This window comes from Rattus norvegicus, chromosome 18 (assembly GCF_021556685.1).
Source record: "Rattus norvegicus strain SHRSP/BbbUtx chromosome 18, alternate assembly SHRSP_T2T, whole genome shotgun sequence".
Lineage (NCBI taxonomy): Eukaryota > Metazoa > Chordata > Mammalia > Rodentia > Muridae > Rattus > Rattus norvegicus.
In genome coordinates, this window is record NC_141551.1 from 27179722 (window position 1) to 27202651 (window position 22930).

The 22930-nt window shown below is 44.2% G+C and overlaps 1 protein-coding gene across 4 annotated transcripts in view; it reads right to left on the minus strand.

Annotated features, from left to right (window-relative positions):
- The window catches only part of Sil1 (SIL1 nucleotide exchange factor), a 231764-nt gene that overhangs the window by 167111 nt on the left and 41723 nt on the right, over positions 1-22930 (minus strand). For all 4 annotated transcript variants that reach the window (XM_087592460.1, NM_199376.1, XM_087592462.1 and 1 more), the window contains one exon: positions 8205-8318. In XM_087592460.1, coding sequence (XP_087448586.1) covers positions 8205-8309 — 105 coding nt within the window. In that variant the 5' untranslated portion in view covers positions 8310-8318. The remainder of the gene's footprint in view (positions 1-8204; positions 8319-22930) is intronic.

Below are 22930 nucleotides of genomic sequence, written 5' to 3' on the forward strand. Positions count from 1 at the left end.
CAGAGAATGAGAAGGAGCCAGAAGATTAGCGAAGAGTCAGTGTGAGGTCAAGTTCAGGAGAGGCAGAGAGAGAGAGAGAGAGAGAGAGAGAGAGAGAGAGAGAGAGAGACAGACAGAGGCAGAGAGAGACAGAGAGAGGCTCAGAGAGGCACAGAGAGAGAGAGAGACAGACAGACAGACAGACAGACACAGAATGACAGACAGACAGAGGCAGACAGACAGAGAGAGGTAGAGAGAAGCCAGATTGGATCAGTCATCTGGGAGAGGAGTCTGAGGCAGAGCAGCTGAGGTGAATCAGCCAGCCGGAGCTCAGAAAGAACAAGAAGGGTGAGCAGTAAGTCTCAGAGGCTGAAAATATTCTAGATAAAATTGATTGTATGGAGGACAGAAGCTTCTAGAACTAGGCCTAGGTTTGTAGATGGAGGCAGTGAGCCTTGGAGAGGACAGTTATTTCTGGAGAATAATAGTTACATTTTCACATAGGATCAGAAGGCTTCAAACCTTCAACAAACTAAAACCGATCATCAAACTATTCCAAAGAACGGTCTGGTTCAGGATCCTCCCAAACTCATTCTGTTAGGCCAGCATTATGTTAAATATTAAGACTAGATATGAATACAACAATCCAATGAAACTAGAGATCAATATACTACATGGTGGCATAAATGTGAAAATTCTTAACGAAATAATGCCAAATCAAACCCGACAGTGTATCAAAAACAAAAAACAATAACAATTAACAACAAAAACGAACCACAGGGCTATTGAGCTTGCTCACAGGCCTGGCGATCTGAGTTAGAGACCCTTAGCTTCCAAGGCCAATAAAGAGAAATGATGGCCTCCTAGGGGGTTATCAAATAAGATTTATTCCACACACATATACAAATAAACCTAATTAATCACATCAACAAAACTGAGGACAAAACCACACGAGCATCTCAGCAGATACAGAACTGCATTTAATAATACTCAGTGGTGCTCAGATTCAAAAGTCTAAAACAATTAGGACCTAGAAGGAACAGCTTTTCACACAGTAAACCCACAGTTAACAGCACGCTGCAGCAGAAAGCTGAAATTGTTTATTCGCAAATCTGGAACAAGGCAAGAAATAAAGAACATCAAAAAAAAAAAAAAAAAAAGGTCAAATTACCTGTTTGCAAAAGATGTGATTTTTCTATATAAGAAAACTTAGCCCTCGTGCGCTGTCCCCCCGTCCCCCATCCCCGAGAGTGGGGAGGGGGAATTTAGCCAAGGAAATGAAGAGTTTCTACAGTTGAAAATAAAAGAAATTGAATCTCCCATCCCAGGAAAATGGAAAGTCAGCTTACATTCAAAGGCCAGATGTATCAATGGCAAAATGTCCATACTGCCAAAAGCGATCTACAGAGTTGACTTTACAGAGTCAGTCTTTTAAAAGGACTGTAAAATTCGTGCTGGCTAGATGGCTCAGCAGGTAAGTATGCTTATCACCAAGCCTTTATACAACATGAATTCAATCCCCAGGACTCACATGGCGGAGAGAACTGACCTCTGAAAGTTTTCCTGACTTCCATGTGTCATGAAACACATCTCCAACACAAATACACACTCAAAATAAACAAATAGGGAGAAATTGATTGCAAAACTTCGGGTGGAACTCAGTCAGTATGGCTTCCTATGACTTTAATCCCAGTACTTGGAAGGTGGAGGCTGCCAGAATCTCTGTGAGTTCAAGGCCAGCCTGGACTACAAAGCAAGCTCCCAGACAGTCAGGGATATACAGAGAAACTCAGTCTCAAAAACAAAACAAAACAAAACAAAACAAAAAAACAAAAAACAAGGTTGGGGATTTAGCTCAGTGGTAGAGCGCTTGCCTAGCAAGCGCAAGGCTCTGGGTTCGGTCCCCAGCTCCGAAAAAAAAAACAAAAAACAAAAAACAAAACAAAACAAAAAACAACAACAACAACAACAAAATCGTGTGGAACCACAAACACCCTGTGAACACAATCCTGAGCAAAAGAACCAAGCTGGTGAGGGCTGCTAGAATGCATCTCTGCCGGCACAGTGCCTGCCCAAATGTATGGTGGCCTGGGTTCCGTCCCGATCACCATATAAACTGGACATGGAGCACACACCTGTAATCCCAGCATTAATGGGGTAGAAGCAGGAGGATCATCCTTGGCTACACGAGGGGTTGAAAAACAGCCAGGATACAAGATACTTCATTAAAATAGAAGAGAGAAAAGGAGGGGGAAGAGAGAGGGAGAGAAAAAGTAGCAAACTAAACAAAATCATAGGGAAGCACATGAGAAAACTGGGCTGATCCCCAAACACAAAACTCAAACACTGGTACTACAGTTTCTACACAGATAACCTCAGAACAGACAATTTCAAGAATGAGACAAAAGGAGCCATAAAGATAACCCAGTTGTTAACGTACCTGTGGCACCCCTAGAACCCATATAAAGGATCAACTAAGTTGTACTCTGATTGTGCACACTCTATAGATGTGTCCCCACAGGCAACATCATAAATACAATAATAAAGAAATTAAAGAACTGGAGAAAAACATTTGCAAGATTCTTAGCCACCAAGAGGTTACTAACCAGAATATGTAAGGAAACCAGACAAACCAACATGAAAAAATTCAATGGATAAATGGGACTGGGTTGCAGCTCCTTAGTGGAATGCTTAGCTAACATATAGAGGACCCTAGACTTCATCTCTAGCACTGCTCAGTAATAGGGCACCTACCTGCTGTGCACAAAGCCCTGGTTAGACACAGTTTAGACATAGCTAACAAGTATGCGAAGATATTTGGTATCACTGTGCTGCTAAGAAGGGAAGTCCACAGGCTTGCATATTTGGATGTTTGGTCCCCTGTTGGTGAAACTGTTTGGGAAGCATTAGGAAGTGTGTTCTTGTTGGAGGAAGTGTGTCATTGAGGGCAGGCTTTAAGTTTTCTCAATCCATTCCCAGTCTCTGGGAGGTTTGATAAAAATATTCAACCCCCAGGCTCATACAGTTGAAAGAGTAGTCGTCAGGCTAAGGAGGTGTGGCTTTGTCAGAGTAGGTTTGGCCTTGTTAGAGGAAAGTGTCACTGGGAATGCACTTTTAAAACCTCAAAGCTTTATGTCTCTCTGCTATCTTCCTCTGCCTTTTGATCAGGAGCTCTCAGCCCCATGTGTGCCACCATGCTGCCATCATGATGATAACAGACTGACCCTCTGAAACTGGAAGTAAGTTCCCAATTAAATATTTCCTTTAATAAGAGTTGCCATGGTCACGGAGCCTCTTCACAGCAATAGAACAGTGACTAAGTCTCTCTCTCTCTCTCTCTCTCTCTCTCCCCTCCTCCTCCTCCTCCTCCTCCTCCTCTTCTTCCTCCTCTTCCCCTCCCTCCTTCTCTCCCTCCCTCCAATGCTTGTAGATCAAGATGTAAGCTCTCAGCTACTGCTCCAGCACCATGCCTGCTTGCACACTGCCATGCTCCCTGCCATGACGGTCATGGACCCTAGCCCTCTGGAAGTGAAAACTGATACACTCTTCCATAAAGATGCCTAAAGCAACAGCAACACCATCAGCAAACCATAAATAAAAACAACAATACATTATTATTCTACTGAGTTAGAAAGGCTATTATGAAAACACATACACACACACACACACACACACACACACACACACACACAAAAGATGATGGTGAGGATGTAGAAAGGGGGAATTTTCACACACTGTTGGTAGAAGAAATATGTTAGTGTGCTTATCAAAAAAGTTAAGGGTTTACTGGCACAGGATCTGTCGATCATACTGCTGACCATGTACACAGAATAACCAAAATCTGTGTGACAAAGAAATTACTGCACTCGTGTGTTACAACCGCTAAGGTACAGATCAACCCAGGTGCCCAGCAGAGGATGGACAGTGAAATAAATAAAGGGCACACAGGGCTGGGGATCTAGCTCAGTGGTAGAGCGCTTACCTAGGAAGCGCAAGGCCCTGGGTTCGGTCCCCAGCTCCGAAAAAAAGAACCAAAAATAAATAAATAAATAAATAAATAAATAAATAAATAAATAAATAAATAAATAAATAAATAAATAAATAAATAGCACATATTCCATAGACAAGTCTTCAGCAGTTTGATGGGACTGACTAGAGGGCGCTTTGTTAAGTGACATTAGCCAGGCACAGAAGGATTGTTTCCTATTTTTATGTGGCACCAGGAAACAAACCCAAGGCCAGGCCAGTGCTGAACCACACTCCATCCCTAGACCTCACAGAAAGACCACACGTCTTAAACACATGGAGGCTAGAGAGTTGCTTTCACGACAGGGAACAAAGAAAGGCACTCGGGATGGAGAGACGGTTAGTGGATACAGTGCTGTTAGATAGAAATCCTACAGGAGAGTACAACACCCATGTCTGACAAGTTAACTGGGTATGCCAAAATAGCTAGGAGACAAGAGTTTGAACGTCCCCGAAATGAAAAAATGATAAACATCTAAGGTTAGAAACCGGGCAATCATCACCCAGCCTGGTCATTGCACATTTTACAAATGTACTATCCTCATAAATGTGTATGATTACTGCATTGATTAAGAACAAAATGCACCCATGGAAAGAAGCAATAGCCCTTAAGCCCTAAAGAGGCCTAACATTTTCAACAATCTTTTTCCTCAACATTTTTTTGTAAGAAACATCATTTCTTATATCATCTTTGAATCAGATTTTAAGAAACCTCAGACTTCAGTGGAAAATGACATAAAGTCGGTGCTCTTGTGTTCAATCTGTTCTCTCCATTCACCAGATCTGGCCCTGAGTGACTAGACATTTCCTAGGACTCACAGAAAGTCAGTGGCGTCAACATCCCAAGGCTGGACAGCCAACTCAAAAGGGAATTTCAGAAGAGACTCTGTGGGGAAACCGAATCACAAGGATGGGATTACCAGGATCATGGAGGTTACCATTTATTAGGCCTTGATCAGAGGCCATGCCCTGGGGAAACTGCTTCCCATGATTCAATTCAGCACAGCCTCACTTGTGAAGGACAGACTATCCCCACTGTACATATGAGGTGAAGGATAAGGCCTACTCACATCACACTGCTCAGAAGCACAAGAATTTAAGTTCTGGACAACATGACTCCAAAATGTAACTTCATCTCTGACACCAACTTTCCTTGATTTATGACCTGTAAAAGCTTTATGAAACTGCTGCCATGTCGGAACACGGAATACTTTGGGTAAGTGAAATCTTTTTTCCCAGGTCATAGTCACTCAAAATGGCTCCCAAATAAGTTATCTCTTATTCCCTTTAAGATGAGAGATGTGGGGGTTTGTGTCAACAACACTGTGATAGAGAGACTTCTAGGGTAACATTCCACACCCCCCCTTGGAAAATTAACCACTGGAATCAACATTCTATACTAAAAATAATGTCTGGTATTTATTTGCCATATGTACTAGTGCCCGTGCTGGTATTTATCTATATAATCATACTTAATCTCAATAAAAATTTGAAAAGGAGATAGCAACAAGTCTCTCAGATGAGGAAACAAACCTCAGACATGGTCACAAAAGAGGATTCTGTTCTTCTCACTAAGCTCCATGGCCTCCCCACCCACTGACAGCATTTTAGAAGACAGGAACTTCACATCACAGTCCTTCAACCCTTATACTCCTCCTACACTGTGGCATCCAATTTAACACTCCTGGTTACTGTAACAAAATGCCTGATAGAAGCCACTTTAGGAAGGAAGGGTTATTTTGGCTAGTGTCTTAGAAAGGGATACAGCAGGGGCTGAAAGGTGGCTCAGTGGCTGAGCACACAGGCTGCTCTTCCACAAGACCAGCTTGCAAGTTTATAACTCACATTCCAGTGGACCCGATGCCCTCACATAGATCCACATGCAGGCCAAATACTGATGCACATTAAGAGAAGGAGGGGTGTCCAATCGTGAGGAAAGGCATTCAGCGAGAGCTTGAGGTAAGCACTTTCCCTGCATCCTCGGTCAGGAAGCAGGGAGGTATAACTATTGGTCCAGCTTGCCTTCTCCTCTCCATGTAGTCCAGGATCCCAACTCCTAGCAGCCCTAGCAGCTAGAGTGGGTCTTCCCACCTCAATTAACCAACCTAGAAATTCCTTCATAGACATGCCCAGATGTTTGTCTCCGGGGCAACTCTCAAGGTTGTCAAGGTGACATCGAATATTAAACACTCCCACAAGGGAGTATGGCATTAGGTACTGGGTAGAGAAGTCATCCCCAGCTCACACAGATACACACAGCTATCCTGCTGTGGACAATTCCAGGTCAGCAAGAACAGCACTTGGACTCCAGGCTCTGAAGAAAGGGTCATCAGCACTGGTTCCATTTAGAACACCAGCAAGGTGGCTGGCTGCACAATTTGGATTGTAAATGCCATCGGGGCAGCACTTTCACGGTATGAGAGAAAAGATGCTTTAACTCCTACTGCTCTTAGCACATGATGAGAGATTATGACAAATAGACACAGCTTAGGAACAGACAAGGATAAAAGCAGCTTCTCTTGATGGAGTCGGTATTAACATTTTTCTGAGACTAGACTCAATAGAGCTAATATAAATGGGCCAGAATAATTAGGGTTCTGAAAGCTCATCTATTTGGTTAGACTATTATCCAGAAGGGACTTGCTAACAGTCCTTAAGTAAATTCATCAGCATGCTTTGTTAATCGTGCATCTGCTTTAGCTCTCAACAGGGAACACAGGGGTCCTCCTGAGCTCTAAGTTGAGAAGGGGACACATTTCTGATCCTTAAGACTCTTGGGTGCCTTTCTGGGTAATTTTTATTGCTAAGCTATGTCAGAGACATCATATTGTAACTAGTCCTATCCTGGGATTCCATTGTCCTTGAAAAGCAGAGAGAGAGAGAGAGAGAGAGAGAGAGAGAGAGAGAGAGAGAGAGAGAGAGAGAGAGAGAGACAGAGAGACAGAGAGACAGAGACAGAGAAACAGAGAAACAGAGAAACAGAGAAACAGAGAAACAGAGAAACAGAGAAAGGGTGTGTGGAAGTGGAAGGGTGGGGTGCAGAACAGGACCAACAGGATCTTAGTCAGAGCACATCCAAAGCTCAAAAGGATTCCTGACTCCTATCTGCACATTCTCCGCTCCACAAAGGAGGTGGGGTGGGGAAACAAACCACTTCACAGAGAAGGTGGAAGTTTGCCCGGAGCCAGAGGAGAACCTAAGCAGAGCTGGGTCGTTATTGAATTCATCACAATTGTCATTTGCACTTCAAGGGCCTCTAGTTCCAAAGCTTTACCCAACATTTAGTAAGAGCCCTGGGGGGTTGGGAAAGGTGGCCACGGAAGAGGCGACACAGGGAGCTGGTCAAGGGCAGCCTATTTTAGGAGACAACCCAGGGGAAAAGAGCCTGTTAATGTGCCACTGTGGGCAGGCCAGACTTCTTTTGGCAGTCTCTAGCTACCTATGACAAACGCTGCAGCTCTGAAAAGTGAGGGTTCTGTTAACCAAGACAGGCCTGGGAAGAACAAGAAAAGGGAAAGTCATATCTGGACAGAAGAGAAAGCACAAGGAGAAAGGAGAGGAAGGAGCAGTCTGCTTCAAGCTGGTATTGGCCAACATCGAGTTGTCAGGATAGTTTTGACCTCCTCCAGCTCTTCTTCATAGCTGTGTGATTCTGACAACAGTACTTAAGTCTCTGACTCCTGTCTCTTCCTTTTCGGAATGGGAATTATTGCAGTTGCCTACCGTACAGGGTTGCTGGAATGGTTAGGTAAGAATACACACAAGAGGGCCAAGGAGATGGCTCTGCGGTTGAGAGCACTGGCTGATAAAGCACCCAGGTCCAATGCTCTGCACCCACATGGCAGCTTATACCTGTAACTCCAAGACTGGACACCTCGCACAGCCTTACATGCAGACGAAACACCGGTGCACAGAAAATAAATTCTTATTTTAAAAAAGAATACATTTAAAAAAGAAACAATCCATTCCATGCTTAGTGCACGGAATCTTATTATTTATTACTGTATTATCGTCTCTGTTGTCCCCATTGTCCCTCCCTTCCAAGGGAAACTGCCACACCCTTTAAACAGGGGTTAAAGGAACTAGAAATGTGAAAACTGTTTCCATAAAACAGAAAACTCTGAACCCATCCCATCCCACAGTGGTCTTGGGGACAAGGGGCTGTCTCAGGCCTGCTGTAATCTACAGAAGACACTTACTGAGTTCTGACAACTGAGGCAGAAAGTTAAACAGGAAGCCAACAGCAGCCCCAGCAGCATTCCTTGAGGGGCCATCCTAGTTGAAGGCAGGTGCTGAGGAGCCATAACCAGGACCTGAGGGTACAAGCACAGAAAACAGAAGGTCAGGGCCTGGTTCTTTCCCATTATCATGAGTCCCATAACAGCACTTACTCCACAAATGTCAGACAGCTCTTGCACAGAAGTGTGACAGGCCTTCTACTGCGGCTCCATAAATCCCTGCTGCTCCCAGCTCCCGTCACTGGTGTTTTGCCCTGATTAGCAATGTACGTGCATAACAGCCCTGGCCCTCCCTTCCCCATTGACAGTACCTGAGATTATAGATGGTGTTACTGCTACGGTGGAAATAAGGAAGTCATCCACCTGCACTACACGTGAACAGATACAGGGCCAGGTCTATATCAGTACCTGTAGCATCCACTTTCAACAATACCCATTATCACGGCTGACAACAGATAGTATCAGCATCCTGTAGCAAAGCTCAAATTTCCAAGCCACAAAATCTTCTTCTGCACTGCTTTTTAAATGACCAAACAAATCATAGCAGAATTTTAGTAGGTGTTAACAATTTTAAAACATAAGAACAGAAAGATGTCCTGTATTCATGGATTAGAGACAATACTGTGTCCAGGGGCTAGCAATCACCTATAACACCACCTTCTGGCCTCTGCAGTGCCTACACTTCTATGTTCATACCCATGCACTGACACATAGTACATGAGGTTAAAATAAAATAAACCTAACAAAACAAATACAAACAAAAATTGTGCATTTAAGCCAGGTAGGAGGATCAAGAATTTAAAGCCATCCTGGACTACATAGTGAGACCATGTCTTTAAAAAACAACAAAAGGGCTGGAGAGATGGCTCTGTGGTTAAGAGCACTGACTGCTCTCTTCTAGTGTGTCTGAAGACAGCTGCTGTACATTCGTATAAAAAAAAAAGTTCTTAAAAAACGACAACAAGCTACAGATAAAACTGCTGTACAGCCAGATATACACCTATGGGAACAAAGCAGGAGTTCAAGCAGCTACTTGTGCAAATGTATTCAGAGACACTATTCACAAGTAGAGCTAACCCAAGTGCTCACCTACAGATAAAGAGATTCAGATTCAGTGCTGCATGCCTGTAACCTCAGCAGCGGGGGTACAATCAGAAGAATCATGACATCAAAGCAGACTTAACTATACAGTGAGTTCAAAACCAGACTGTAGATGTTAAGACCTTGTCTAGAAACACACACACACACACACACACACACACACACTGGACTATTAGTAATATAAAAAGAATGAAATTGGGTGCATACTGGAACACAAAATCCCAAAATATTACATCAAGTGAAATAAGCCATATATAAAAGGCCATATATCATATGATTTCACCTTCATGACAGATCCAGAAATCATAAAGAAAGGAAGGAGCATCTGTCAAGTGGGTGAAGGAAAGGGAGAATGGAGAATTACTTTAATACAGAGTCTCTGTTTCTAGAGTAGTAATGAAATGTGTAATACAAGTTGGACATCAAGACAACTCTACCCAAGCTAGCACATAATCTAGGAGAGGCTGGAAGAGAAACGACACTAAGTCAGAGTGACACAAAGCTCTGAAGGATTCGGACTGTATTAGCCCAGACTCTCGGAAGATGCTTCACACAGAACATCAGCCTGGTACCACTCTCTCCAGGCAGGCATTTGCAGCAGTGTGACTGATTCGGCTACAGGGGAGTATTTCTGTGTATCTGAAGACTACACTGTTTACATTTCTCCTGCCCTGCCATGCCCGACCCTGCTCCGATTTGCTGGTTCTGTGACATCACTGCAGCAAAATGGACCCGCTCTCTGAAGTTATTGCCCTTTGACCAGCCCATGTCTTCCCAGGGGCAGACAGAAACCTTCCTTCCCTAAGGACATCTGCAGCCTGAAAGAAAACATCCCTTCTGGACCAGCACTATGCTAAAAAAGCACAGCCAAACGGAAAAGCAAAGGCTTAGGGCTAAAAATAGCTGCTACATTCACCCAGCAGCAACAGCTTCTGCTTTCTGCCAGTCTCCCTCTCCATTTTTTTTTTATCACAAAATGGAGCTGCTGAGTGCCACACAAGTTCCTCCCAGCATCCTAGCTTCCTGGGGGCACCAATCATACTGAGGGACAGAGAATGAGTTCACGGCAACTGCACTGTTCTAAGCAGGTGCCTGTCCATAGCCAGGGTGATGGGAAGGGGCCAGGTGGGCAAAGGGTGGTCAAGGGAAGGGGCTAACACACTGAGAGAGGCTAGGGAGGAGAGGGAAATGGGTCTCAAGAGGACACAGCCCTTTCATCCTTGCCTTTTATCCTTCTTATCCTGCAACCTTGACTTGAGAGCCAGGGTAATGTGAGGGACCTGACATTATCGGAATATAAAACGAAAGAAAACAGTCAGGCATGGTGGCTCACTTCTGTAATCGATGCCCTTGGAAAGCTCCGTCAGGAGAATGACAGCAAGCCCAAGGCCAATCTGCTGGACCACAGAATAGATACTATCTTAAAAGCAAAGAAAGGAAGGGAGAGGAGAAAGTAGAAAGCACGCACACTAACCCCAAAGCCACAGATGTCCTTGTGTGACAGTCTCATGCATACATGCATGTGCACACACAGTGCTCCTTTCCTACAGCCAGAGGTAAACATGGGACTGGCAATAGGAAAGACAGATGAGAAGGAAGAAGTCAAGGGCAAAATGAACAAGAGGCCCAGAAGAGCCGGAGGAACAGTAGGTGGGAGTGGCCGATGCACACATAACAGCTTCCTCATCTCCTAGAGTAGGAAGGGGACAGAGGGCAGAGGAAAGGCAGCTCCACAGAGCTCTCATCGCCTGTCTCCTACACACACTCATGCAACAACAATATTTTCTGTCAATACAAAGGGTGAGAGATCAAGTGAAAGTGGATCCTTCATCTCCCCTCAATAACCCCACAAGGACCACACAGCTGACCTAATTATTGCCTCCATTTCTTTTCCCACAAGAGAGTAGGCCTGGGGCTAGGAGTGCGCCATTGGGAAGACAGAGGAGAGATCAGGTGAAGTGGGGTCAGATCAAAGAAATATGCTTCCCAGGCTTTGGGTGGGAAGGGTGGATATCCAGAGAACAAATACAAACTCCTGTAGCATGTAGTGGGGGCTAAGTGTCTGCCCTTTAAGGCCTGGCCTGCACCCATGTCACTTCGTTTTGGTAGAGAGAATGCAGGCAAAGCTTGTCCTGAGCTTTGGCTGAAGCCAACGGAGAGGGAGAAAGAGCAAAGTGGAAGCAGACACAAGCTGCATTCTGCTATGATAATCTGGGAACCATAATCAGGAACCCAGGCATCTGGGACCACAAAAGAACAGCTCAACATGAAGCCAAAGTCACGGCATCCCACTGGACCCGAGAAGAGTACCCTCCTCCCAGAGCACTTGCCACTCACAAGCCCGAGCCCACCCTTCAGGGCCTGCCAAACAAACCCTCCATCCTGCTTGGCCTTCGCAGAGAACAGATCTGCAAGCTTTACATTCATGGCCTTCATCCAACTCAAAGCACCACTCAGTCCAGGAAAAGGGAAACTATTTCAGTGTCTCCCAGTAACTTTTTCCTTAAGTACCCTCCCGGCTCTGAGACAGGGAGATAATAAGGTACTTGAGATGGCCATTTGTAGGCAATGCCTCTACTTAAACAGAGATCAGGTGCAACCTGTAGTATCAGTTTACTGTAGCCCAGAACAGACGCTGGGGAATGGATGAGGGGAGGTTGCCAAGCTCCCACCTCCCTGGCACCTCATGCTGTTTTGTCCTCCACTCCCTTCACACAGATGGGAGAAGTCTGGACCCTGTGTAAACAAGACAAGTTCCAGTAACTTTAGTCTTTTCTGAGAAAAGAAAACAAAAGAATAGAAAGAAGCCAGTAAAGTGGGGGAGGGGAGACCGCTGGGTACCAGGCAAGTTCTGACAGGTCTAGCTGACCCAGGCAGATGGTGGCTGCTCCAAGCCACAGGAACAGTGCACAGGAGGAACCAGGGAAATGTGAAAATGCCCAATCCACGGTCAGCCACATGAGCAGCCCACCTTGGTGTCTCTGGTGTTTGGTGCTGCCTACAGTATATGGGAACATTGTTTTCCTCTATCTTCTTACACATACAAAATAATAAGTGTAATAAAAAAGTTAAAGACACAATTTTGCTAAGCTGTTTTTTAACCTATAAAATGGGCATAGTAAAAGCTTCTATGTCAAAGAACAGACAGGAGAATTAAATAAGTAATACATGAAAAGTGTTCATAGCACCTGGTACTTAATTGTCCTCTACCACTGGTACAGTAATTAATGTCGTCCCTGACCCCACAGCCAATCAGGGCAGGCCACTAATCTAGAACTCACATTCTAGAGCACACACCTCTTCCAGCTAACCCACAGGCTTTTGGTTGGGTACCTGCTCCTTGTAGGTGAGGATAATAGATATTAGTGAAAACCCCCACACCAGAATTCAGTGTGAGCCGAAATCCCAGGGTAGACCTAATGCACTCAGAGTTTTCTCAGCATACTAGCATCCAGACAGCCAGACCCAAGCACACAGAGCTACCAGCTGCAGGAACAGCTGTGAAACCATCCCGTGCTTTGCAAACTGAAGGTTAGAGGATGAGCTCTTCCCACAGACACATTCATTACTATTTATGGGCTGTAGAACGCACACAGGCACTCACCTCTCCACAAACAGAAGCCACCTAATTTAAGCAGGCAAATATGAAACGTAGAGAGGAGACTGAAAGGACAGCCCTGGCCTGGAAGAGCCATGTACCAAGGCTTAAGAAAAGAGTGGGATGTTAAAGGACGACTTGAAGGACTTAAGAAAAGAGTGGAATGTTAAAGGACGACTTGAAGGACAAGAGAATTAGGTTTGGAGTCGTCAAATAGGCTTCCTCCCAAGATACAAAGTAAGCAGAAAGTCACAAAGGAATGGAACAAGAGTGTTGGAATATCAAAGGAAATATGGTTGCCACTGCAGCCTACCTACTAGCTGGCCACACTGGACTCAGAACTGGCCCTCTGTAAAACAGGTGCCCCAAGGAGAAGGCCACTCCCAGAATGAAGCAAGTAGGGACTTCCCTCAAATCCAAGGCAGCCAAGGGTCAAAGTGAAGAGAGACTGTTGGAAGACAGACACTTCAGTGAACACAACAAGCCTTTTTCTGCCCAGATGCCACTTTTCCAGTCTGAAGAGACAGCCCCAGAGGCCTTTCCAACAGCAGTACAGGACAGATTCCGGTTCTGCCAGAGAGCACAGCAGGCCAAGAGAGCTCAATGAGCCCAACTAGAACCAGAGCCCTGGAAGGAGAGGGAGACAAAACAACATGAAGAAGTGGAAGCAATGAAGGTGCAGGCTTGACTTGAAGGTGGGAGGGCGTGACCTACCTCATGCCCACTCCAGGAGGATGAAGTACATATTTTCAAAAAAGTGGCTAAATAGATTATTGGAAATTATGATTTCAGAGACAAAAGATAATGGCTCTATCTAAGAACAATCAAGAGAAAAGTAAAGTGATTGCATAAAAGAATGCCTTGCCTGTCCCTCTCCAGATTGATCACAGCCTTCAAAGAATCTGAATGTCGGAAGCCAAGCCTCAAGTTTTCATTTGTAAAATGCAGAGGACAAGGAAGCCACTTAATCAGCCACAGAGCACAGAGTAGATCCAAGAACAAAAAGAAAGGGGAAAAGGGTAGGGCAAGGATCTTGGTGCCATCAGAATAGGAGTGGGGACTGAAGGCGGAAACAACAGAAGTAGAGCCACTGTTGTATAGAGAAACCTCAGAGTACACAGGAGAGCAGAGCAAAACTAGTCCTCGGGGCCCACTTCAGGTCAGGAAAAGAAAGGCAGTAGGCTAAGAAACCAGAGGGGCAACAGATTAGTAAGTGGTAAGATTAGTGTGTAGAATTCTATAGTCCAGGAGACCAGAGACTACATGGATGAGTCGTGCTGCTCCTAGAAGCCAAGGGTTATTAAGTGAAAATCTCAGTGCCAAATATGGGATACCTTCCCATGTCAGGGAGGCCCCAGATGTACCCAAAACAATATAGGCTTAATGTTATTGCTCTCGACTACACACCATAACACAATGGTAAGACCTTCATGCTGAAGACATCACTTATTGGATATAGGATATAAAGAAATCAAGCTGGAATTGATCTGAGAAGGTCCTTCATGCTGTCTAGCCTTTATACTGCTGCAAAGAATCATCATCAATGATCTTATCTTACAGTGGGCTAAGCCTTAGTACTATAAAACCAGCTTACCATGTAAGCTGTAACCACTGGAGCAATAGAGGCATGATGATACAGGGAATCAACTGCTTTCTGACTGGCTTTCAGGCCTACTCCACAGGAGGGAATTCATAACTGGTACTGTAAATCTGCTCAAAAGTTCATGATCAAAGAGGTCATAGGCCCTAGTGGGGAATCTCCTGCTGTTGTTCTGCAAAATGGACCTGCTAGCAAACAGCCTTTACATATGTTTACAGCCACAGATTAGTGCTGGGCTCAGCCTTGATCAGAAAACCTTTCTACAGAGGCAGCAGTTAATGCAGACTCATATCTGGTCAAAGGGCTAAGAAACACTGACTGCTGAGCACTGTTGAGTATTCCTAAATGGAATCTCAATCAATCAGTCTCTCTCCTTTCCCTTCCCCCCTCCCCCTCCCTCTCTTTCCTTCTCCTCTCTTTCCCTCTCCCTCCCTCCTATGATTCAGGAAATATCACCAAAGATGGGTCAGAAAAAGAGCCAGAGGATGAGGAGGAGTGCTCCCTGGACATGAGATGTGGCTATCATACTCATGAACCCACAGAGACTGTGGTTACCTGCATAAGATCCATATAAGACCAAGCCAATCAACTCCAACATGGATAGGAAGAGGGGTTCATAAGGCCCCACCCTAGCTGAAGAGCTACTACCAGTTAATAACCACTGAGGGAGCTATATTTCTTCAGTGGTATAACCACTGGTAAGTTACTTATGTTCTAGTAAATAACCCAAAATCTATATACTCATAAAGCAACCATAATTAAACTGAGTCAAGAAAGAAAGAAAGAAAGAAAGAGAGAAAGAAAGAAAGAAAGGGAGAAAGAAAGAAAGAAAGAAAGAAAGAAAGAAAGAAAGAAAGAAAGAAAGAAAGAAAGAAAGGGAGAAAGGAAGGAAGAGAAAGAAAGAAAGGAAGAAAGAAAGGAAGGAAGGAAGGAAGGAAGAAAGAAAGAAAGAAAGAAAGAAAGAAAGAAAGAAAGGAAGGAAGGAAGAAAGAAAGGAAGGAAGGAAGGAAGGAAGAAAGAAAGAAAGAAAGAAAGAAAGAAAGAAAGAAAGAAAGAAAGGAAGAAAGAAAGAGGACTGGAGAGGTGGCTCAGTGGTTAAGAGCACTGACTGCTCTTCCAGAGGTCCTGAGTTCAATTCCCAGCAACCACATGGTGGCTCACAACCATCTGTAAAGAGATCCAACGCCCTCTTCTGATGTATCTGAAGACATCTACAGTGTACTTATATATAATAAATGAATAAGTCTTTAAGAAAGAAAGAAAGAAAGAAAGAAAGAAAGAAAGAAAGAAAGAAAGAAAGAAAGAGAAGAGAAGAGAAGAGAGGAAAGAAAGAAAGAAAGAAAAGTAGGAGAGGAACTTGTTGGGGAGAAAGGGAATCCAGAGGAAACAGAAAGAGAATATAAATGGGTAAGGAGGGAGGTATAATCAAATATATTATATGCATTATAAAACTGTTTTTTCAAGACTCGGTTTCTCTGTGTAACCCTGGGTGTCCTCAAACTCACTTTGTAGACCATGCTAGTCTCACACTCACAGAGATCCACCTGCCTCTGCCTCTGCCTCTCTGCCTCTCTGCCTCTCTGCCTCTCTGCCTCTCTGCCTCTCTCTGCCTCTCTCTGCCTCTCTGCCTCTCTCTGCCTCTCTCTGCCTCTCTCTGCCCCTCTCTGCCTCTCTCTGCCTCTCTGCCTCTCTCTGCCTCTCTGCCTCTGCCTCTGCCTCCCAAGTGCTGGGAAAAATTGTCAAAGAATAATTTAAAAATGTTTTTTAAAAGAGAGTAAGAAAAGGAGCTAGAGGGGTTGGGGATTTAGCTCAGTGGTAGAGCGCTTACCTAGGAAGCGCAAGGCCCTGGGTTCGGTCCCCAGCTCCGAAAAAAAGAAGCAAAAAAAAAAAAAAAAAAAAGGAGCTAGAAAGATGGCTTAGCAGTTAAGGGCACTTGTTCTCCCAGAGGGCATGAGTTCAGTTCCCAATGCCCACATCGGGCAGCTCAGAACCATCAGTGACCCCAGCAATGACAGTAATGCCAAGAGATCAATCTCAGTGAGGAGGAATTGATGCATTGGGTTTGGCAATGAGGCAGCAAGAGGGCCATTCAGTCACAGAGGAGCACAACGTGTTGTTTTAACTTTGTATACTTTGGAGTTTGGAAATTTTCAACATTCCACTGGAGTCTTAATAAAAAAAAAACAAATCACTCTATAGTATCAGAGAGGGATTCTCCAATGCCATAGATCAGGTTCCTATGACAATATATAGCCATGTCCCAATGCACACAGTCGCAGGGCAGTGAGGAAACAGTAATCCCATCAGAGAAATGGGGCAGGGAGGCAAATTCTCCAAGGAGAAACTCAAGTCAGACACGATTCTACTGATTCTGAGTCCTTAGTCATGTCCAGTCTACTCAGAAGCATCTGTTCTTTATGGAGTTGTACTAAAGCAGTTGAAGCAGTTGGTGCTGAAGAGAACCGAACCAGACTCCTGCCCTGTATTCCAACACAATTACTAAGCCTCTCAGAGGAAAATCAATTCTGTCAAATAATAACTACACCTACACTCATAGAGCACTGTGCATGTGCTGAGCTAAGCTCATTTACCTGCCACAGCAGCCCTCTGAGGTGGTTCTGATATGCTGCTCATTTTACCCTGAGGGACCAAACTTCAGAGGGTCAGTGACTAGCCAGAATTCATGCAGCCACAGAACAATAGAGTGAGGATGGAAAGCCAGTTTGGCCCCAGAACCAGAGCTCTTTCCATGGGTCATGCTGTCTTTACATTGGTCTGTGAAATCAGCCACGGAAACTGAGTCCACCATTTTATCTGTTCTGCAATAGTATAAATAAAAACTTACACGTTATGCTATGAGAAATTTTTAAATGAGCCTACTGGGGCCCTCTTGTGGATAGACCTTTCTATCATGTCCAAGTCTCTCTCTCTCTCTCTCTCTCTCTCTCTCTCTCTCTCTCTCTCTCTCTCTCTCTCTCTCTGTCACACACACACACACACACACACACACACACACACACACACACACACACACACACAATGTGGGGAAAAGCCTCTGCCTGGTCACTGTGCCTTCCACTAAATAAGCCATGGAGAATCTCCTTTATAATTGTTCCATGGCTCTCTCTGCCTGAGGTCCTGAGAGTGATCTGCTGGTGCTGACAATAGCAATCACAGTTACAAGAAGCTCTACTCCATCTCATCTCTACTCTAATAGGACTCTGGGTTGATTCAGATCCCCCTGACTAGCAGTGTGACTTTGAGCTAGATGATTAACATTGTTAAGTCTCAGATCTTTAAAGAAGGCTTGCAAGTAACTGCTTAGTTGCATGGTTATCAGATAACAAAACATACAGAACAGTGCCTGAGACAAAGCGGAATTTCAAATAATCTTGCAGCTAAGTTGGGCAGCACTTTGGTCCCAGCACTCTGGAAACAGACAGGCAGATCTCTGTGAGTTTGAGGCCAGCCTGGTCTAAACAGCAAGTGCCAGGCCAGCTAGGCTTACATAGTGTGAACTTTTCATAACAAAATAAAAATGAAAAACCTTGTAGTTAAATATCTATTAATAGAGAATATTCTGGGCAAAGCAAAGTAGTAGATTCCGTCACCATCCAGGATTGCCTCTGCTTGGAGCCCAGTCCTGAGTACAAATCACCCACAAACATGGACTACATGATGGCTGGGGTGCACACACTGAAACCTAAGTGATACTGGCTGCCTCTGAATCAGTGCCAATTGATTAAAAGCAGAAAGATGCTTCCGAGTCCAGCTTCCTGATAATGAGGCCTGCCTCCACACGCCTGCTGCTGCTCTTCTATCTCTCCAGACTATCATGGATTTTAGCAGCAGCCACGGCCAGCACAGCAGAGCAGGAATCAGAATTCATCTTTCCTAATGCCTCTAGGCTTCCAAAGGACAGCAGAGTCTCTTAGTGGGACCAGAAGATTCTAGAGGGAGATAAAACTTTCAGTTCATAGTTCCAACCAGCATACCAACCCCTATTCTGTGCCAGTGTGGGTTATAAGCACTCAATAGTCATACTCATATAGATACAGTTCATATTCTTATATTTTTTATGTGTATGAGTGTTTTGCCTGCATGTAAAGAAATGCACTGTAGGGGTGGTTCTGATGCTGTCCTGATCCCCAATTGGTTCTTGATCTGTCAGTAAAGAAGCCATAGGCCAATTGCTGGGCAAAAGGAATAGGCAGGACTTCCAGGTCCTTGGAGGCAAGAGACAGACACAAGGGAGAGGAGTGACAGCCTGTGGCCGCTTCTATAGGCAGATGGTCGGGGTGTTTAGCAGGGATTAGATGTATCCAAGCCACTAAAGTTTAGGGCAGGTGGGAGGTTCGAGATAAGAATATCGATAAGGGCACACTTTTCCAGGCAGGGAAAGTAGCGCCCAACGATTGTGTCCAAAGGCAAGTTGAAATTGTCAAGTGTGTGTCTGTGTCTTTTATCGGTGATTCTGAGAAGCTGGGTGGGGGCTGGTTGTGTGGCCCATTCCAGGAGCTTAGGTGGGATGGCAAAAGCTACACCCAATGGTAAGCCACTGCATACAGTGCTCTCAGAGGCCAGAATTGCAAATCAGATAACCTGTAAGTGGAATTATAGACAGTTGTTAGGCGTCCTGTGGATGCTGGAACAAGGTTCTCTGAACCAGGCTTTCCACATCTAAGGCTCAGATGATACAATTATTTAAAACAAAGTTCACTGAGAAAACATGAGAAACCACTGTTGTAGCCTGCATGAAATATGACTTTCTAATTGGAAGACAGGCGACAAGTAGGGCGTTCCTTAATGGCATTTACCTGCAAAAACATTTGTGGCAATATGAGAGGACAGACATTGAGCATAGAACTTTTAACTATCCATGTAGTCTTTGACTATCTGCAGGTAACTGAAACATTATATTTTACTTTTAAGTGCCTGAGAGTCCACAGCTATTTATAATACCACATCCTTAAAAATCTGAAAGGGAGATGAATTTTAAAACATGCACATTTACATACGTGGGCAGAAACACACACACACACACACACACACACACACACACACACACAAGATCTGATGCCTCTCAACATAACTCAGAGACCCATAACTCACGGGTTTCACAATCCCACCCAACACCCAGAGAAAATCCAAGCGCCTTCTCCAAAAGATGGTGGGAGGCTGGGTAGGTAGCCAAGAAACAAAGAAACCTAAACTCAGCACTTGGCACACAATTAAGGAGCAGAGGATTTTAAATGCATTGTTTCTGGCTCTAAATATATCTACATTTATTACCAATTTGGGATCAGAAACTACATTTAGTTCTGCTGTGACCACACACTAAAAATACTAAGCAGAGTATTGCCTAGGAAACGGCAGCCCTACTTCAGAACTACCTCTGCCACGTACCCAGGACAAGCCTTCCTGGGCTCCCCTCAGATACTCGTTTTAGTAGAATTGTCACTATTCTGCCAAAGTCTCCTTTGCATCTTAGAAGACAAGGATGGCAGTGATACAAGTCTGTAATCACAGCACTTAGGAGACTGGGCGGGAGGACATTCAAGGTCAGAGCAGACTATATATTGAGTTCTAGTGAAGATTCTTTCAAAAAAAAGATGAGGGCAATGGGGTGATCAAAATACAATATGCACATGTATGAAAATGTCATAAGGATATTACTTGTGTATAATACATGCTCTGTAAAGTTTGAGACATTGAAAGTGACAAAAATGGGGGGAGGGGGTGAAACCATAATCCTACAAACAGGAAGAGCACAAATATAAGGTCAGCTTTAAGCTCCAGGCCTGCCTCAGAACCACAGCAGGGGACAGAGAGACAGAGAGAGACAGAGACAGAGACAGAGACAGAGACACAGAGACACAGAGACAGGAAAGAAGGGGAAGAGAAGAAAGAAAGGGAAGGGGGAAAGCAAGGCTCCCTAGTTAGCATTAACTGTCAACTTGGCATCTTTTTTCAACTTGGTGGTCTGTTACGTCTTGTTAACTTAAGTCGGAAGGCCGCCATGGCCAGGACTCTTCCCTGGGCAGGTAGTCTTGGGCTCTATGAGGAAACTAGATAAGTAAGCCAGAGATCAAGGACGCAGGCAGCATTCTTCCACGGCTGTGCTGTGCCCTCTGGACAGAGAATGAGTTCCTGGATTGGAGGAAGTGCTGTGTGGAATAGCACGCAGTCTCGCTTTCAAGGTTCTTGACCTACTCCCTTTGATGACGGACTGTGACCTGGAAGATAAAACCCCTCCCCCAAGTCGCTTTTAGCCCAAAGTACTTCAGCACAGAAAGAAAGCTAGAACCTTGGGCTCTCTTCGGTGGTCAAGTTCTACGTCACAGGCTTGTCACAGCTGAAGCCCATCTGACTAGCTAGTCCATAAGAGTTAGGCATAACTGCCTGCCTAACCTAGTCCTTGATCCTCAAGGTCCAACACTGTCTGGCACTCAAAAAAAAAAAATCTGCCAATTGCGTAAAAGCAAAAACAATAAAAAAAAATCATGGGCTAGCCAATGATTCGCCATTTTAAAAATTGTTTAGAGGACTGGAGAAATAGCTCAGCAGTTAAGAGCACTGACTGCTATTCCAAAGGACCTGGGTTCAATTTCAAATACTCACACAACAGTTCACAACTGTCTGCAACTCCTGTCATAGTGATCTGATGCCCTCTTCTGGCATCAATGGGCACCAGCACAGACATGGTACACAGATATACATTCAGGCAAAACACCTAAACGCATCTATTGGGATCAATAAAAACAGGTAAAGAAAATATTACCAAGGAGATAGAAATAGAATGATCACTGAAAGTTCAAGGCCAGCTAGAGCTACATAGTGAAACCCAGTCTCAAATGAAACTCCTTCTCAAAATACAGAAGAAGAAGCATATATATGAATTACTCATTTAAACAAAATATGTGTGGCCATATCCATGATCATATAGAAACCTAAAATTATAGCAAGCAGTGCTCAACAAAGTCTTTTATCCTAAAATGTTAATATTCAAGAAACATTTGATTCAAGAAATAAGCTCTCTTTCAACAATCTCTTGGATGACTCCTCAGGCCTGCTTGGCAAGTCCAAGATCAGACCATCCACCTATCACCACAAGGAAATATAGAACACATAGAGAAAACTACAACTTAGCCCTATTTGTCAGGGCAGCCTCCAGTGTGGGCTTTAAGAATCAGTGTGACTGGCTCCTAGAAAAGTGGTCAAGAAAGAACTGTCAAGGCAAAATATGAAAACGTTGATCTTACCCAGCTTCAAGACTAGAACTTCAAATAGGGAGTGCAAGGCAAAGGATGCCAAGACCTCACCTTGTTAAGAGTGGCAGCAGTGGGCAGGACGTGGCTCAGTGAGCAAAGCCCTTGACATGAAACCTTGGGGACTTGAGCTTAAATTCCTAGAACCCACATTAACACAAAACAAAAAGAGCTGGACATGGTAGCACATATGATGCTAGTGTTCCTGTGAGGCTGGGCAATAAAAACAGGAAAATCCTAGGAAATATATCAGTCAGTGAGTCTTAATGACATGTGTGGGGAGGGAGTGCTCATAAACACACACACACACACACACACACACACACACACACACACACACACACACATCATACATAGATGGTTTAAATAATAAAAGGTACAGTGCTCAAATCCTTCTCAAACTCTTCAAAAAAGCATAAGAGAACACTTCCTTTTTCATTATTCTATGAGATTAGCCTAACCCTGATATAAAGGCCAGACAAAAACATTATAAGAAAATTACAGGCCCCTCCATAGGCATATAAATGTAAAAACCATACCTAACTGAACCTAACCATACTGAACATACCGTTAGTAAACCGTATCTAGTAGCATATTAAGAAGCTTGATCAAGGGCTGGAGACATGGCTCAGTGGTTAAGAGCACTAGCTGCTCTTCCAGAGGTTCTGCGTTCAATTCCCAGCAACCACATGGTGGCTCACAACCATCTGTAATGGGATCTGATGCCCTCTTCTGGTGTGTCTGAAGACAGCTACAGTGTACTCATATACATAAAATAAATAAACAAACAAATAAATAAATCTTTAAAAAAAAAAAAAAAAGGAAGAAGCAGCAGCTTGATCAAATGTATCAACATGATCAAATCGCGTTTGTCCTAGGAAGTTTAACCAAAGTGGGAAACATATGATCATCTCAACTGATAAAGGAAAAGTGTTAACAAAAACCCAAAACCCTTTCTGAACAAAGGCAACCAGAATAGAATGGAACCTCACCAAACAATGAAGAAGACACGTGAAAATAGATAGGGAATGTGATGTTCCTGGGTAAAGACTGAAAGTCCTTCAGCCAAAATCAAGCACACGGGGCTGGGGATTTAGCTCAGTGGTAGAGCGCTTACCTA